Genomic DNA, 17,039 nt, shown 5'->3' on the forward strand with positions numbered 1-17,039 from the left:
GAACACCTCAGAAAAGGAGGAAAGATTGTAAGAGCCGGAATAACAGAAGTCTGCTGTTAAACAGTGTCTGCTAGACATGGCTGCACAAACAAGACTGGAACAGAGGCAACATCAACAGACATGTTAACATGCAAGGGGAAAATGGTTATAATAGTTTTTAACCACAGATTTTGCACAGACTAAGTACAGTTCTCAGCCTTTAAGTGGAGCCCACCAAAAGACCATCCTGGGGAGAATGACCCAGAAGGGTAGAGAGGGGATGGACCCAACGGGTCATCTATTGGTTTGGGATTCCTGCCTTAAGTTTTCTATTAAGTACGATTCCAATTACTTCAGTGTAATTACAGGCTTTTACCCTTTGTCTGACTTCATTAGCAAGAGTTGGAGAGGAAGGGGGATTTAAGGTTTAATTCCTTCTGTGCACTAATTGCTCACCTTTGCCTGACACTTGTGGGTGAGGCCACGTTGCCATTTCTCTTCTTAAAATTCCACCTGCAAGATTATTTGCTCTTATTTTTCTGCCCGAGTCAGAAATCAGCCACTTTTAGTTTTATTCCCTGCTTAATAAAGGATCTCTCTGTGAAAACAGGTGTTTGGGTGTGGTTTGTGCATAATCTGGGGTCCAGAAGGGAGCCCTCACTCTTTGGGGATCTCCTTCAAGGACTATAAGGTGTCACTACACAATCTAAAGTAATAATCACACAGAAAGCTCTGGATGCCAGGCCAGATGTGGGTCCTTAATCAGCATCACCAGTTGTACCTCAGTTTCCTGATTTGTAAATTGGTGATAATATTGTCTATGGCATGGATTTCTCGTGTGCGTTATGACCATTAAAAAGATTTCAGAACCAGGTGATAGGTGCTTAGAAACATTACATCTTTCTTCCCTTCTGTTCTATCCAATCCATCACCATTTAGTGAGAATTTCAGTCATCTATTAACTTGGACTGGGGCCTGAAGTAGGGGAAATGGGCTGATGGAGGCCCTGAAGACACCGGATTAACTGGGCCACACAATCAGATGATCGGTCGGGTAGGGAGAAAAAGGTGAGGGAAGTTTTCCTTCCAGGTTTCATTTCTCCAGCACCCAGGAGAAGAAAGGTTCCACTCACTGCCTGGTCCCTCTAAAGGAAGGGTTGATGGAAGGGGCTCTGAGAAATGCAAGGGGAGATGGTAAGTTTGGAATGGGCTGTTGAATCTGAGATGTCTGTGAGCCATCTGCGGAGTTGTTGGATATCTGAGGAAGTGTCCTGAACCGGGAGTCTCCAATGCATGAACAATGAAAAGAAGGGGCTGATAGGGAGTATATGAAAGGCGAAGAATGCAGAGCTAACAGTGAGGCAGCCCTCTATGTTGAGTACTTAGCAATGTCATCATAATTCACTCTACTGCCTACTCAACCCTTGTGTACGAGGACTTTCTATGGACCACCAGCTCCCAAACAGTGACACAGAGACTTATGATTGTGAAAGATGGCCTTAGCTTATGCTTATTTCCTACTAACTCTTAAAGTTTACGTTAACCTGTTTATATCACTGTACGTTCTGCCACATGGCTCCATTATCTCTGCTCAGTACCATGCATCCCATTTCCTCTGTGTCTGGCTGGTGAATTCTGCCTCTCTTCTTTCCAGAGTTTCTATCTCTTCCCACAAGTCCCGCCCATTCTCTCCCACCTAGCTATTGGCTGCTTAGCTCTTTATTAAACCGATCAGAAGGTGCCTTGGCAGAAACATATTCACCGTATACAAAAAGATTATCCCACAACACCCTTGAACAAACCCATCAGTGGGGAAGTAACCTCCAGGGCTATGGGGTGAGTGAGTCCTCTGTGTGGTAATAAAAGCTTTGAAGAGAGACTCATTGAAAGATAAGAAGTTAGAGGTGTTACTGAGGATGCAGTAGAGGGGAACTTTGTGCACTAAAAAGGGACATGCATAACTTGCTTCAGTTTCTGTGTGGATCATCAGCAATTTGTGTCAATGTCCTTAAAATCAGTGCCAAAACATTCTTCTTAAGTTGTTCTAAGGGAAAAGCAGTAGCTAGGGTGCTCAGAGGTCCATAGAATATGATGTTCATCCACATGTTGTACAGAATGACAGAGGACTGGAAACAGCTTTAATGTCTATAACAGAGGACATGTCATACCAATTTTGTCATATATCCTTTAAAATAAATGAAGCAAAAGCAAGAACATTCACACTGACAGCTTTGTTGCTGTCTATTTATTGAAAGAGGTCAAACAAGAAGGCTAGTATGTGTTTCAGGTGGCAGAGGGCAAATCTAGCATGCATAAAGCCCTGGATTCAATCCTCAGCACTACAACTTCAAGGTCATCTGCAGAATAGAGAATCCAGGGCCAGACAGAAAGACATGAGTCCCCATCAAAATGAACAAAACAATAAAAATGAAATGAAACATGGCAATAAAAACAAAAGAAGACACAACAGCAAAAAAGCATCCATAAGTGACCAAGTATTTATTTAAAAACAGAATTGTGTATGCGTGCATCATGGGAGAAAATCTGTAGTGTGTACTGGAGTCCTTGAACTATCTCTCAGAAGTAAAAAGAGGGGTGAATTTCAAGCAGATAATCCCTTTTAGGCAGTAAAACAATAAATCTATTTTCTACAAGTAATGCGGCTGAGGGACAGGGAGTCTTTCTTGACTTGAACAGCTGCCCTGTAGAAGATCTTGGGTGTTTGTAGAAAGCCCCTGGGTTCAGCCCTTGCAAACCTGACAGAGAGCTGAGGGTGGGGCTGGGGTGGGGCTGGGGAACAAAGATTCAGAAGTAGTCACAGTCCACTGTCCCGTGAACTCAAGGGCCTGGAGATTTCATGGCTTTGTCCTGTGGACCCACAAGTGACGTAGGCTTTGTGGATGTTCTTTTTTGGGGATCAGTTCATCGCTAGAGCTTGCACAAAAGTGCTGCCAAGGAGGGTAAAACTTCCGTGCCAGCTGCAGAATCGCTCTGTATTGAGACAGTGATCTGCTCTAAGAGTCAGAAAGCCTGGGCTAGAATCATGATCCCCACACTGGCACAGCAGGTTACTTCAAGGTTCAAGTGTGCAGCACACAGACAAGGAAGTCATGGTATCTCTGGAGTTTTATGAGCATGAGTGAGGTAACGGGTGCAAATATTTCAGCACTGAGTCTAGTAACAGTATCACCTCCTGGTTTTCATCTTTAGAATTCAGTCAAGGTACTACCTGATATGAGTGAATAACATGAGCCTAACAGATTCTTGTCATGGGCAAAACAGCGCAAAAAGACCCCAAGTTGCTAAAATTCCCTGGTGCTGGAGTATTTCTGATAAATCTGCACAGGTGGAGTGCCAACGAGCTCCCTGAAGAGCTAGGAGAACGACTGTTTTCAGACCCAGGAGTCAATTTATCAACCCGTGGGAAAGAATGTCCCTGTGCTTGACCTCTGTGACCAGCTTCACGGTGGCAGCACTCGGGAAGGCCTGCTTCATGTTTACAAAGGGTAGGGCTGGAGAGAAGACTAGGCAGCTAAGAGCACTTGTTGCTCTTCAGAGGACAGGGTTTCAATTCCCAGCACCCACAAGCGGACTCATAAGCAAGTGTAACCCCAGTTCCACAGGATCCAACAGGCATGCACCCGGTGCTCACACATGCGTGCAGACAGAACATCCATACGCAGAAATTAAAGTAAATAAATCCAAAGATATTTCCAAAGGCTTGTAGAAATTGCATTCCATTTGGTAAGTGATGTGGTAGAGTGGAAGGCGCATGTGTAGATAAGCTCAGTTTAGTTTTGAATTGGAGCTATGCAAATTGCTTTCAGTGTGATCTTGGGTGATGGAGCTAGGCTCCCATGGCTGACCCTTTGTCACTTAGAGACAATGGTGCTCTTATTTAACTCAATACTTTTCATGAAACTTGATTTTTTTTTCTTCAACTTACCACTTAAGAAGAAGCCAGTGGAAAGACCTGGGAAATTTTCAAGTGTTTTTTTTTTTGTTGTTGTTTGTTTGTTTTTAATTTCTTTTTTTTTTTTTTTGGTTTTTCAAGACAGGGTTTCTCTGTGGTTTTGGAGCCTGTCCTGGAACTAGCTCTTGTAGACCAGGCTGGTCTCGAACTCACAGAGATCCGCCTGCCTCTGCCTCCCAAGTGCTGGGATTAAAGGCATGCGCCACCACCGCCCGGCTTTTTAATTTCTTATTAAGGATGTGAAACAAGAGTCCAGAGGTCACATAGCTTAGAAGCAGGAGAGAAGCAGCTTAGACTTTTGTGAACCCAGATGTCTGATGTTAGTTTCTGGTTGTGCCAGTTTGGAGGTTTGTATTATTTTACCAAGTGATGATGACGATGGAGGTAGTGGAGGCAGTGGAATGATGGTATAATCACTAGAGTGGTGCTGGTGATGATGACGGTGATGATGGTAGTGGTGTCGGTGACGGTGACTGTGGCAGTGATGGTGATGATGACGATGGAGGTAGTGGAGGTGGGGTTATGATGGTATAATCACTAGAGTGGTGCTGATGATGACGGTGATGATGGTAATGGTGTCGGTGACGGTGACTGTGGCACTGATGGTGATGATGACGATTAGTGGTTGTGGTGGTAGCTGAGGTAGTGGGGATGCGGTGATAATGAAGGTGATGGCAATAATAATTGTCGATGACGTCAGTGATGGCACTGATGGTGATGGTAATGGTTGTGTTAGTGGTGAAGTGATCATTACGATGGTGATAACTAATGGCGGCGATGATGATGAAGATGGTGATGATGATGATGATATCATTAATAGCAGCATAAATGCCAAGCTTGATCATCTCTTTGAGATGGCTTGATATAAAAGTGATTTATTATTATGAATTGGCCATAAAATAGACCTTTCAAGTTGGGGCATTTTTTGAAATTAAGGAGATGTAGATATCTAACACAAAATAATGTGTTTAAGTTAGATATGACTTGGGCAGGTGGGACCACAGTCTACACTCTCATTATGTGGATATCTGATTAGAGAGGGTGCAGAACCCCTCTACCCAAGTGTTATGGAGAGGCCAGGAGTACCAGGGCAGATTGAACCTGCTTTGTTGTGGGACTAAACCCATCCCTGCTTTGTCTCCTCACTTCTCAGCTGTCTGATTCCACTGGGGCCCCGTCAGCAAATTAACTATAACAGCAGATTTCTTGCTTTGAATTTTAACAGAGGGGATAGAAGTTGGCAGGATTTCTGCTCCTTTGTTCCTCTGACTGGTGAGGCCAAGAGTGCTGCCCTGAGCATTCAGGTGGGCAGATGCTCTGAGAGCAGGAGTTGCGACTGTAGTCAGCTGAGTCTGGGCCTCTGGGAGCTGGGACTCAGGAGTGTGCACCTTGGCTGACCTGCGCTGGTATAAGGAGAAGCCCCAGAGGCCTATGTTCCATGCAAAACAAAACTAATTAATTCATACCTGGCCTCATTTTGTCCTTGGATCTGAATCTAAGACTCTTGGGAGTGACTTTGTAAACCAAGCAGGTATTTTTCCTCCCCCTAAATCCTATTAGATTAATTCAAAATATAAATATTATGTTTCTCAATTTTGACTTGAATCAGCTCTGGGAGGATCTTACAGTCTCTTTGCAGATCCAATGGCGGCTCCTTAACTTATTTGTTATTAGTGCCCCAGGCCCTCCAAGGTCTTTTCTGTAGCTAAAAGTAATATTACAAAAGATCAGAATCAGATTAGCCAGGCCAATTCTGCTTCCCATGGGCAGAGGGTTGGGGACCAAGGTTTTCCCAACAGCATCCAATGATGAATTCTCAGAACCTTACAAATACCTCACACAGCAGGCTTTTCCTACTGACATATTGGGCTGAAATTCTGCACATATTGAAAAAGTTTATCAGCGGGTTAAGAGTCTGTGTGTGTGTGTGTGTGTGTGTGTGTGTGGTGTGCACATGGTATTACATGTGTGTTTCAATCTATGTTGACATCCATTGTGAGTGGGGTGGGTTTAAGAGTCTTTATAAAGTAGGTTACTCCCTCTTTTGCTTATTTATGAGTATTTATGATTCTGTTTTTACTGATAGACACTAATTATTTCTTGCTAAGTGTGAATACATATGACATATGAGTGTGTTTGTATATGTGTGTATACAGGTACTTATGTGTGTGCACATGCATATGGAAGCCAGAGGTTGATGTCAGGTAGTTTTTTCAATTGATCCTCATTGTATTTTTTGAGACTGGGTCTCTCACTAAACCTGGAGATCTCTGTAGGGTTGGGCTGGCCGGCCAGTGAGTTTCAGAGTTCTGTTTGTCTATACCTCCCTAGTGCTGAGATTCCAGACACACTCTGACTAGCCTGGATTTTATGTCTGTCCAGGGAACCACAACTCCAGTCCTTATGCTTGAGTGGCAAACACTTTACTGACTGCTGAGAGATCCTTTGTTGTAATTTTTATTGCGATTATGATATAAATTTATTGGGGAAAATATAGGAAAATAAGCTGTAACACTACAAACCAACCACAATCATACAACCCAGACACCATCACTGTTAGCGCTTAGACGTGCATCCTCCCGAGGCTTTGTCCTTAGGAAAAGTGGGAAGCATAATTACTATCACCATATTTTCCCACCGCTTTGGAAGAAAACACAAGAGACTATTTAGTTCTCTCATGACTATGTTTGATATTCAGAAAAGTTCGTCATCAACACTAACTGAATTTCATACATTGCTTGAAGAAGAAATCAAAACTACTCATCAGTTTTAAGATAAATACAGTAAACTTTATAAGGTAAAAAAATTTTCATTTTAATACATAGAAAGATTTTGTCGAGAATGGTTTGGGGGAAACTAACTTTTTGATTACTGGGGTTCACCAACTGGTGATTTGGCATATTGATAATTCTGTTTAAGTTGATACAGTGTCTTCTGGCTCCATGCTGGGACAAAGATAGCAAAGTCTTATCTGATACTCAGGAGGCTGATATATGATAAAGGCTTCAAGACAGCATTTTCAGAGGAAAGGCAAGTGACACCTGGTGGGAAGTGTATGCTAAGTGTCATGGTGACAGGGCCAGGCTGCATGGGCAGCCAGTTCTGAGCTGGGTGGACTTGAGAATCTAAGGAAAGCTGGCTAGGGTAAAAAAGCAGAACTTGAGGTTGTCTCAGCTATACCATGTGGCTCCTTGTCTCAGTAACCTGGTCTGGGAGCTGAGTGCCTTGTCTAGCCTGAATAAAAGGGCTATTACCAGGACTAATGCCTAGAGCTGTCTTTAACACAGAGATAGAAGCCTGTAAAGTCTCATTCAGTCCTGGCTGTCTTACATTCCTCCTCTGAGTCAGATAAGGCTAAGACAGGTATCAAATAGTTATAGATGTGAAATAGGGCCATAAACACAAGCTCATTTAAAATGCTACTGAGTATATCTTTTTTAATAGTATCTTTGAAATTGAATGGGCACAGGCTAGCTTTCTCCTGGGAAGGTGGGTGCTAAGGTAGAACAATGCCATCTGTCACTCAATGGCATCTCACACCAAGTGCTGAGTCACAGTTGGAAGGAAGCAGGAGCATGTGGGCTATGTGGTACGGACTTGAGGGACCATTTTTCAGATGAATGAGTACAGAAAAGAATGCTTAATGTCTGAGAAATGGAAGGTAAGAAATGAGTGGCAGTCATTGACTCAGAATGTGAAGGAACTTATAAAGGGATTGACCTAGAACATTCTATAAAGATAGATAAAGTCTATGAGCCATATGCTACAAAGATGTTAAGCAATTTGCCAGGGACACCATGGTGACTTGGTGGCAGTCCCCAGGTGTAATGTGTGACTCTAATTGTGGATCCTCTAAAGGAGGTGCGAGGCTGTGACAGGAGACTTCCTGGAACTTGAATTGAAGGTTACTAGTCAGAAAGAGCTAGCAAAAAAAAAAAAAAAAAAAAAAAAAAAAAAAAAAGAGGAAAGAGGATTTTATTCTCCTTGAAGACTTGGGGACTTGCATGGCCACAAGCACCCTGAATCCTGCATATTTTGAGCAGAGCATCAGCAGTAGGGAGTGGCACTGCTTTATGGGGTTCCATGGCTAGTTCAGGGGAGCAAAAGAACACTGTTTACTGTGACATCATTCATCACTTATGCAGTTGCCACTGCAGTGATTCTGCAAAATTAGGAAAAGCTTTTCCTCCAAGAAACAAAGGGGAAATGAGTTGCTTGCTAGAATATGTAAATTTGACTTCCCCAGGTGTAAAATTTAAGGCACAAAAACACTAGATATCATAGAACAAAATGCTGACCTTGGATCTTGCTCTCAGCATTACAGTAAATTTAGATGACATATTTGGTGTCCACAAATGGGGCCATTGTGACCCTAGACCAAATTCACATAGATGATGACAATTTGAGGTCTACTGCTCTTTTCGAGGGTCACTGAGCTGATATAATCTGGACAGCTCTCTATGTCAGGAAGGAAACCCATCATCTGGATAATAGGTCTATTTGACTATATTTAATGATAGCAAAAACAGTGGCAGCCAAGATCTCCATCAAGGACTGATGACATAAACAGCTCAGTTGGTAAAGTGCTTGCCTTGCAACCTTGAGGACCTTAATTCATCCCTTGGACCCATAATTTTACAAGGCAGGGATGGGTTGGGAAGATGGCTCAGTGGTTAAACAGCTCACCATGCAAAGCTTGTGGACCAAAGTCTAGATCATAAGAAACCCAGGTAAATATGGGGTGGGCATGACACCCTACCCTGCTGGCTTGGCCAACCTGGTCTATTTGATGAGTTCCAGGGCAATAAGAGATGGTTTTGCAGCTTCTACATTCACACATATATACATGCACTACTCTCTACAACATACACCTATATACAATCTCTCTCTCTCTCTCTCTCTCTCTCTCTCTCTCTCTCTCTCTCTCTCTCTCTCTCCCTCTCTCTCTCTTTCTCTCTCTCATATAACCCATGAGTCATGCTGTAGAGATGTAAACTTTGTGATGGAATGTTGTTCTTGCTTCTCGGTCCTTAATCTCTCTAGATAATTCATTGTATTGCTGGTTTCTTTCATCACTAAAGCCGATGACAGAGGCTGACTCTTTAGCAGGTGCAGGGTTCTCAGAGCATAGTCTCTGGTCCATCACAAGGGACATCACTGGGAAACTTGGAAATTCTCATCATGGAGCCTCACTCTAGATCCCCTGAACCAGATGCTCTGGGATAGGCCCAACAGTCTGCATTTTCATAAGTTTCTGAATCATGGGCTAGAGAAATGGGTCAGTGCTTAAGATCACTGGCTATTCCTATAGAGGACTGGGGTTTGATTCCTAGCACCCACATGGTGGTTCACAACTACCTGTAACTCCAGTTCTAGGGGATTTTATGCCTTTCTTCTGGTCTTCACAGGCACCAGGCATTGATATGATGCACAGACACACATAGGATGTGGTGTGCTAGCCTTCTGTTATGAACAGGAATCAAAGAACCCAGTGATACTGAGTCCAGTACTTCTTCAATGGCTTACCGATGGGGTTCTCAGTTATTTTCGAGAAGAAAACACATTGAGGAGTAGCCACATGGCAATAAAGAAGAGGAGTTTATATGGCTGTAAATGTTGCTGCAGCGTAGAGAAGAGAAAATGGCTGTAAGAACTTAGGCAATGAGTATGTCCAATATGGCTAGGCAAGGAAGGAATTCTTGTCAGATGGGGATGTCCCTGGATACCGATTTTATAAGAGTCTGGCTTTAGGGGATTGGCAGTCACACCAACAGTTTTCAAGAAGCCACATTGCTGCAGTCTTTCGATTTTAATTTTTTTAAGATTTATTTTGTTTTTAATTATGTGTATGTGTGTACATCTGTGCTGCTAGGTTCAGGCATCCGTGGATGACAGAACAGGTTGTTGGATCCCCAGAAATGGAGTTACAGGAGTCTGTGAGGGGCCCATCATAGGTGCTGGAAAATGAACTCAGGTCCTCTACAAGAGCAGAAAGTGCTCTTTCTTGCTGAGTTATCTCTCCAGGCCTTATATTACAATCCTAAATTAAGTGTCCTTCTCAAGGGACGATAACTAGTGCCGAGCGTTTGTGAAAGTGTTTATAGATTATCTAAGTTTCTTTTATATAAGTTATAAAACAAATTTTACTAGAAAAAAATGCTCTACCAAACACTACCAAGGTCAACTCCGACTTGGCTTTGCACTAATACTACTTTCTCATTTGTATGGGTTAGTGATGAACTAGCGACTAGAATAAATGGAAAGGACCATAAAGAGCCACATAACGCTAGACAATGCACCTGTGTTACTTGGTCTTATTTTTCTCAACTGTTCAATGACAATAACAGTAGTGAGTAGTGTCTCTCTCTCTGCGGGGTGCTGGGATAGTCAGTGAAGTGAGGCACAGCAGCTCCTTAGCCCAGCAGCTTGGGGACATCACTTTTGTTATTTATGACCACTGTCTTCAGTGTGTGAAAAAGATGGACACAGAAGGACAAGTGAACAAGCTAACAAGCAATGAAAGAGGGAAAGAGAGTCAGCGGAAGGGGCAGCTTCTCTTCCGTGTAGTGAGGGATCCTATCTTTTCCGGGAACCCCTTGTAGGGTAGAGTAGAAGATGACTTAGCCTTGTGTCTAGCTTGGGGCAGGATGGTCTCCGAGCTCTCCAGAAGGAAAGCTGAGCTCTCTGATGACTCGGTGTCCTCATGACTCGCCCCCATCTCCCATCTGCTGAGAATGTACGGTTCTGTCTGCAGCCCTCTCTGAGGACATGAACCTCCCTTGGCTTCACTTGGCATTTTTACTCAGAGTCACTTGCTGTGCTAGGACCCAACTGCACAGTCAATGCCAGTTTCTAGCCTGCTGAGGGCTGCAGCTTTTTCGTCCCTAAACCAAAAGTCAGACTGGCAAAGTAGGCAAGTAGCAAACTCAGCAAGCACCTCAAGTACCTGTGGAAGCCTTGAGGGGACAGGCTCCCTGCATGTGACTCCCTGTGTGGTTTTGGTGAATTCACTTCATCTCTGCTAGTGGGCCTTAGCTGTAGCAAGATAAGTGTTGAAATACCTGCCCAGATTACTTCAACATTCTATTTTAAAACAATTATTTACATAAATTATTCCTAGAAGAATAAATGCTAGGAAATCCAGTCACATGATCCAGTGTGTGCCTTGAATCTTTGAACTGAAGGAGATCACAATCGAGGTGAAATTGTACATTCAATATTGGTGACTGCCCGGGCGTGGGAACTCATCCTTTACAGCTCTTCTTTCCTCCTGACAATGCTAATCCTTCTCATCCATCCCTAGACCCTCACTACATGAAAAATGTCTCTCACACCACTTCTAACAACACTCCAAGCACTTCCCTCTATGCCAGGGAATCTGCCCAGCATTTTATAAACATTGGCTCACTAAATGTGTAGGTAATCATGTGTGATCTTGTGTGTCCATAGGTGGATGTATGTGTGTACTCACATTCATGTGGACATAAGTGTGACTGTGTGTATGCATGCACCAGTACGTGTGCACATATGTACACATGCATGAGGATATTGAAGAGTCCAAGAATAAGAAAATAAAAATGTAGATTCCAAAAATAAGAAGGTAGAAATAAAGAAATATAAAGTTATAAGTCTAGGAGAATGAGAACAGACTGTCAGCAGCTTTCTCAGCAGATCAAGGATCAGTCATTCATAGTGAGCTATTTTCTCAGATGCTTGGGGAGCTTAGGTCATTTCACAACTAGCTGTTTTATTTACAAGGACAGAGCTTCTCCCTGCAAATTGAGAGTAGTGTACTGGCCAACCCTGATAAACTATAGATGTGAACTGAGTTAACCTTTAGGAGACAGAGATACTGACCTCTGGGTTAGACACTATCTCCGTTATGGAAAACTGGCACCACCAGAGGAGAGGCATGGAACTCCAGTTTACACCTGGAGGTACCAGGAGGCAGTGGACAAATACAATGGGTTAATTAATGAGCTCTGGTAATGGAGGTTGTAAAGTATGGCAGTCAGTATCTGAAGATTTACCTTGAGATAGTGTGAAAAGCTTTCCACTGTCTTCTAAATTCTCAGCCTAAGAACCAGTTAATCCTAATCTATTAACCTTCTAGTATTACTAGCAGTTCCTTTCTGACTAACTGCTAAAGACATCTGTTTTCTCACAATTAGTGACTTTCTTTATAATCTTCTCTGAAACATATTTCATGATGGCTGCCTAGTTACCCACTGACATTAGCACTCACTCCCCTCATTAGGGTCTCCGCTGACCAACCCAAGGGTCAGGGCAAGGTTGTAAAAATTCCTTTGCCCAGACCTAATGCTTGGTACCCTTACTATAAAAGGTGGGTTCAGAAACTAGTCCGGGCCTCAGCCTAACAAACACCATCTCTGGCTGAGGTCTCAGCTAGCTAATAAGCTTCTGTGCCCCGTGGCGGTTTTGCTCTTTTTTTTTTTAATTTTAATTTTTTATTTTTAAGTTTGCTTCTGGTTTTCCTGGGATCTGGTTTCTGGAATAAAGTTTGCTTCTGGTTTATTAGACTTGGTGGTGTTCTCATCTTTGTGCTACCCCCCTGAACCCAACAGATATAGAGGCTTGCTAACCGCTTCTTCCATGCTACCTACTGTCATCTTTCAGGGGGATTTCCTGAAGCTGCAGCATCTATTCCAGACTCACGTGGGCAGCGGGCACTGGCAACTCCTCTGTTTTTTGCACAAATGTCCTGAGTTTAATTACAGGTAGGTATTACGCTCCTTCCCCGCCCCTTCCTGAACGATTACCCTTAGGGACTGTCATAGGGCCCCTCTAGTCACCTGGAAGACACACCCTTCCTCACATAGTCTTCCTGGCTTGCTGACTGCAGACTTTCTGCTGGGTCTCCTCCACCCACTCTCCTTCACTGTGGTCCCCCTTGCTCCTCTGTTACTGAACTAATCTCCTAAGTGCTTTCCTTGCCTCCACATCTCTCTGCTCCTGTGCCTACTTTGTGAGTGAGCATGCCAAAGTGCTCTTTCTAATGCATGCATCCAATCTTGTCCTTCCCCTGGTTACCAAGGGAACAAGATGCATTGAATCTAAGCTCTTTCAGTTTTAGAAAAACAAACAAACAAACAAACAAACAAAAGAATGCTTAAAGCTGCTTGGCCTGGCTCTTCCTCTCATATCAGCATCTTTATTCTCATTTGACCACCCAGCTAGGTCTCTTCAGATCTCTCTGTCATTGTCCTGACACCCTGTCCCATTGTGTCTTTGCATAGTCTGGTCATTTTGTTTGGAAGGTCCCATTTTTCTTTTTCTGTGCTGGTGAACTGCTATTAACCTCAAGTTTCAAGTTCAGAGTCATCTTTCCTGCGAGTTCTCATTGATGCCCTTTGGGCAGGGAAGTCTTTATCGTACCACTCCTGGAACACATTTCCATTGTAGCATTTAAGCACATGCACTTTGTTTATCTACAGGTCAATGCCACCAGCCAAGTGTAGCTTCTCTGGGTGTAGGGTCCCTATCTTCTTCGTCTTTGGGTCTCTAGCACCAAGTATGGTATTAGGCATATCTGAGGAACTTGGCAAATGCTTATTGAATGACTAAATAAATGAATGAATGTTATATTGCCTCCCCAAACCAATCACTCTAGTCATAAAAAATGGGACGCTTCCGTTGACTGAAGCTAGCAGTGCTGAATGCAAATGTGTGGGGAAAACCAATCCTGCCAATCACACGGCCAACAGAATGAGGTAAATTATCAATGACAGAGGCAACCGTGTCATCTGGAGTTGGATTCAGGGGCATCAGGTCAAGCCTGTACTTCCATGACTAGGTGTCAGGGGCAGTATGACAAGCTTGTACATCCATGACTAGGCTTCAGGGGCAGTATGTCAAGCCTGTGCCTCAGTGGCTATTTTTAGCTTCTGGCCCCCTGTGGGGTTATACATACCCCTAGTCTAGCTGCAAGACGCTAGGGTGTTCCCGGGATCTCAGGAAAAAGGGAAATGGTCTTTATTTGTGTCTCTACACTAGAAGCTTTCAAATGCTCTCAGGGTTCACTAGTTAGTGCTGGTCACAGTCATAGCTCTGCATCAAACTCTGCTAAGTGGAGGGGTGAGATCTGTGGCTGAGCTTAGGCAGGATTCCCTGCTAGGTTGGGGATGGAGCTATTTTCTATAGTCACATGGGAAAAAATAATGATCCCAAAATGATCAAAGTTTGACTGCTAAGAGAACGGGCGAATGGCATTGCCTTGGCAAGCTATAATAAGAAACAAAGAACAAGCCCATCAGCATCCTGCTTCAGTCACCAGGAAATGAGCACACATTCCTGCCTTCTGACCCCCAGCCCCTGAACTGCTTTGCTTGACACTTCTGCCCATCCTTAAAGCCTCCTTTGCTACCCAGGCAGTCAGCTAGGAATGCTGGGAGCCTGATGTTCCCAGCCTAGGAACAGACCTTAATCAAAGGTCATCCAGAGTGTTTTCAGCCAGATTGTATAGAAGTCCAGTTGTTTTCTGTCCTAGGAAACATACTCTGATGTTTGCTATGCACAGGCTTCCAGAATGTTCCTAACAAAATTCAGTTCCCGTTATAGTGGCGGCTGGCTTGACCGTACACCGTTGACTGTTGCTTTTCTTTCACCGGATCACATCTTTAGAGCGTTATGGTGTGTGTGTCAACTCTTTTCATTTCTTAATTCAGAGCTAGGGTTTAGGCAATATCAAACAAAGGTGCTCTCTACCATATGGCCGCTCCTCCCTGAGTCTTTCCATCTGCGGGGAGTGTGCTTCCTCTTCACCGTCTCAGCATCAATGCCAGTTTCAAAACTATAATTTTGTTAGTTATGAGTCATAATGGAAATACATGGCATGCAGTTCCAAAGGGGTCGTGACCCACAGGTTGAGAACCACTACTTGGTCATATAATCAGTCAGAATCGGATTTTTGTTTGATCTAGGAATCTAATGATGATATTTACTTCATATTCCCACTAGGATTAAATTAAAGTATCTCTATTTAGTTCCTTTCTCGGGTCGTTTTATTTTTTTGTCTCAGGAGACTTGGAATAAATTTGAATGAAGAACGTGCGTGAGTCTTACAGTTCAGTTGGGAGATGGGAAGTCTGTAAAGGGATAGGATTCTATTAACAGGTCCAAGAATAGAGGATGGTGCCCAACACACAGTTGTTTAAATGACCAACGCAATGAGGGCATTCAGAAAGGAAGATAATTAACTTTGCAAAATAAGAATGTCACCTATTTGTATGATCATCCTCTGGTAAATATAATAAATCGGACAGTAGCCAGAAAGTATTGGAAAATGCAAGAGATTAAAAAAAGAAAGAAGGAGAACTAAAGGAAGGGTGTGGGGAGGAAGGCCTGCAGATGGGGGGTCCAAGGGGCATCTCCTGCCTACCTGGCCCAGTGTGCACTCCATACCACCCAGGAAGTCAGCCTCCTTCAGCCCATTGTGGTTGCTGCTGATGTCATGGACTTCAAACCGGAGACGCTGAACCTCTTCAAAGTAAAAGTCCACCGTAAACAGTTTGGAGTACACCGGGTTTATGCAGGTACGGATCACCTCTGTCCTGTCCACCTGAAAGAAGAAAGAGAAAACCCACAGGGATTAGGATTTTGTTATCAACCTTCAGGCAGATTAGTCTTGTGGCACATCCCTGTGTTTCAAACTATAAATACCCTCCGGAGAGTCCTTAGGGCTGGCAAACTGAAACTCTACCAGCTACTCCAGAGAATGAAATAAGCGTTGGTGCAGACAATTTTACTGGACACGACAGTCTGAGGTTCCGTGTTTGGAGATTTCAATCATGCTATAGGGACTGGATGATGGAACAGAATGAGATCCTCGTTAGTGGAGGAGAGCCTGAGAGAACATCTGGGCTCAATCGGAAAGACATCTGTGATCAATTAGTGATGTCTGCTGAGCACAGTGATGGCAAATGATAGGCTAGCTGTCTCATTTCAGCCAAGTCTACTCTAATAGCGGTTTCCATCTCAAGATTCCCAGGGCAACGAAGAGGAAGGCCATGAGAATGAAGATCAAGCTGCCTTTTTTTTTATCACATATGCTCATTTAGGTGGGCATTCACCCATTCACTGAAATCCCTAGTCCTTCATTTCTCATCAGCGAACTGGCAACTAGAGGAGAGGAGGATGAGAGGCGGTTACTGTTCCAACATGCCATGAGCTGTCATTCTTCCTGTCTTTTGTCTGGCCCCTCCTCCCAGATCAAAATCTTTGAAGAGGTGGGTCTCAATACAAGAGTTTCCTGAGCTCTTCTGGAAGGGGCCTGTAGAAAGAGGGCTGGGCAGGTGACAAGTGAGCAGAGAGATTCTGGCCCGCCCACACACATACATTGCAGTCTCTTCCCCTCCATCCATCCCGAGAGCTTGTGCTGGAACCTGCTGGCACCAGCCCTCATCCTTCCTTGCCCCCTCTCAGGCTTTGTTACTGCTTGTTTTTAAGATTTTAAAAAGTATTATTGTGCATATGTGTCTTTGTGTGCATGTGTGTATACTATGTGAGAGCCATGCTTGCAGACTCTAGAGGGCAGTGCTGTCTCCTAGAGTAAGTTAATCGCCTGATGTAGGCTTCCATTAAGTCATCTCCTCAGCACCTACTTTTAATTTTAAGACAAGGCCTTTCTGTGTAGGATGGCTGGGAATAACTATGTATCTAGGCAGACCTGGAATGTATGGTAATTCTCTTGCCTCAGTTTCTCCCTGAGTGCTGGGGTTACAGGCATGCAATGTCACATCTCGCTTTTTGTTCCCATCTCTTGCCCAGTCAGATCAAAGGCGGTCATGGCATTTTGCTGTGATACTCCTAATGTCTTATCTGTCTGGGTTAGCTCTTTGCTCTTGTCCCGGGAGAGTCTAACTCTCTAGGGGCTCAGCTTCACGGCTGGGCTCTCTCTGGTTCTGTTATTAGTTTCCTGCCCAGACCTTGGCCACTATGTTTCTTCTCTTTTGCATCTGTCACACAAAGCCATTAATGTTCTTGGAAACCTGGAAAAAAAATCTCCCAGCAGTTTCCAATGGGAGAGAGCAGTTCTTCATGCTCCACAAATCAACAGGAGCCCACTGCTC

At 43.8% G+C, this 17,039-nt stretch overlaps 1 protein-coding gene across 4 annotated transcripts in view; it reads right to left on the reverse strand.

The window, feature by feature from the left end:
- The window catches only part of Cpne4 (copine 4), a 457,031-nt gene that overhangs the window by 133,038 nt on the left and 306,954 nt on the right, over positions 1 to 17,039 (reverse strand). For all 4 annotated transcript variants that reach the window (XM_075964808.1, XM_075964810.1, XM_075964809.1 and 1 more), the window contains one exon: positions 15,350 to 15,529. In XM_075964808.1, the coding sequence (XP_075820923.1) occupies positions 15,350 to 15,529 (180 nt within the window). The remainder of the gene's footprint in view (positions 1 to 15,349; positions 15,530 to 17,039) is intronic.

Source organism: Microtus pennsylvanicus, chromosome 3 (genome assembly GCF_037038515.1).
Source record: "Microtus pennsylvanicus isolate mMicPen1 chromosome 3, mMicPen1.hap1, whole genome shotgun sequence".
Lineage (NCBI taxonomy): Eukaryota > Metazoa > Chordata > Mammalia > Rodentia > Cricetidae > Microtus > Microtus pennsylvanicus.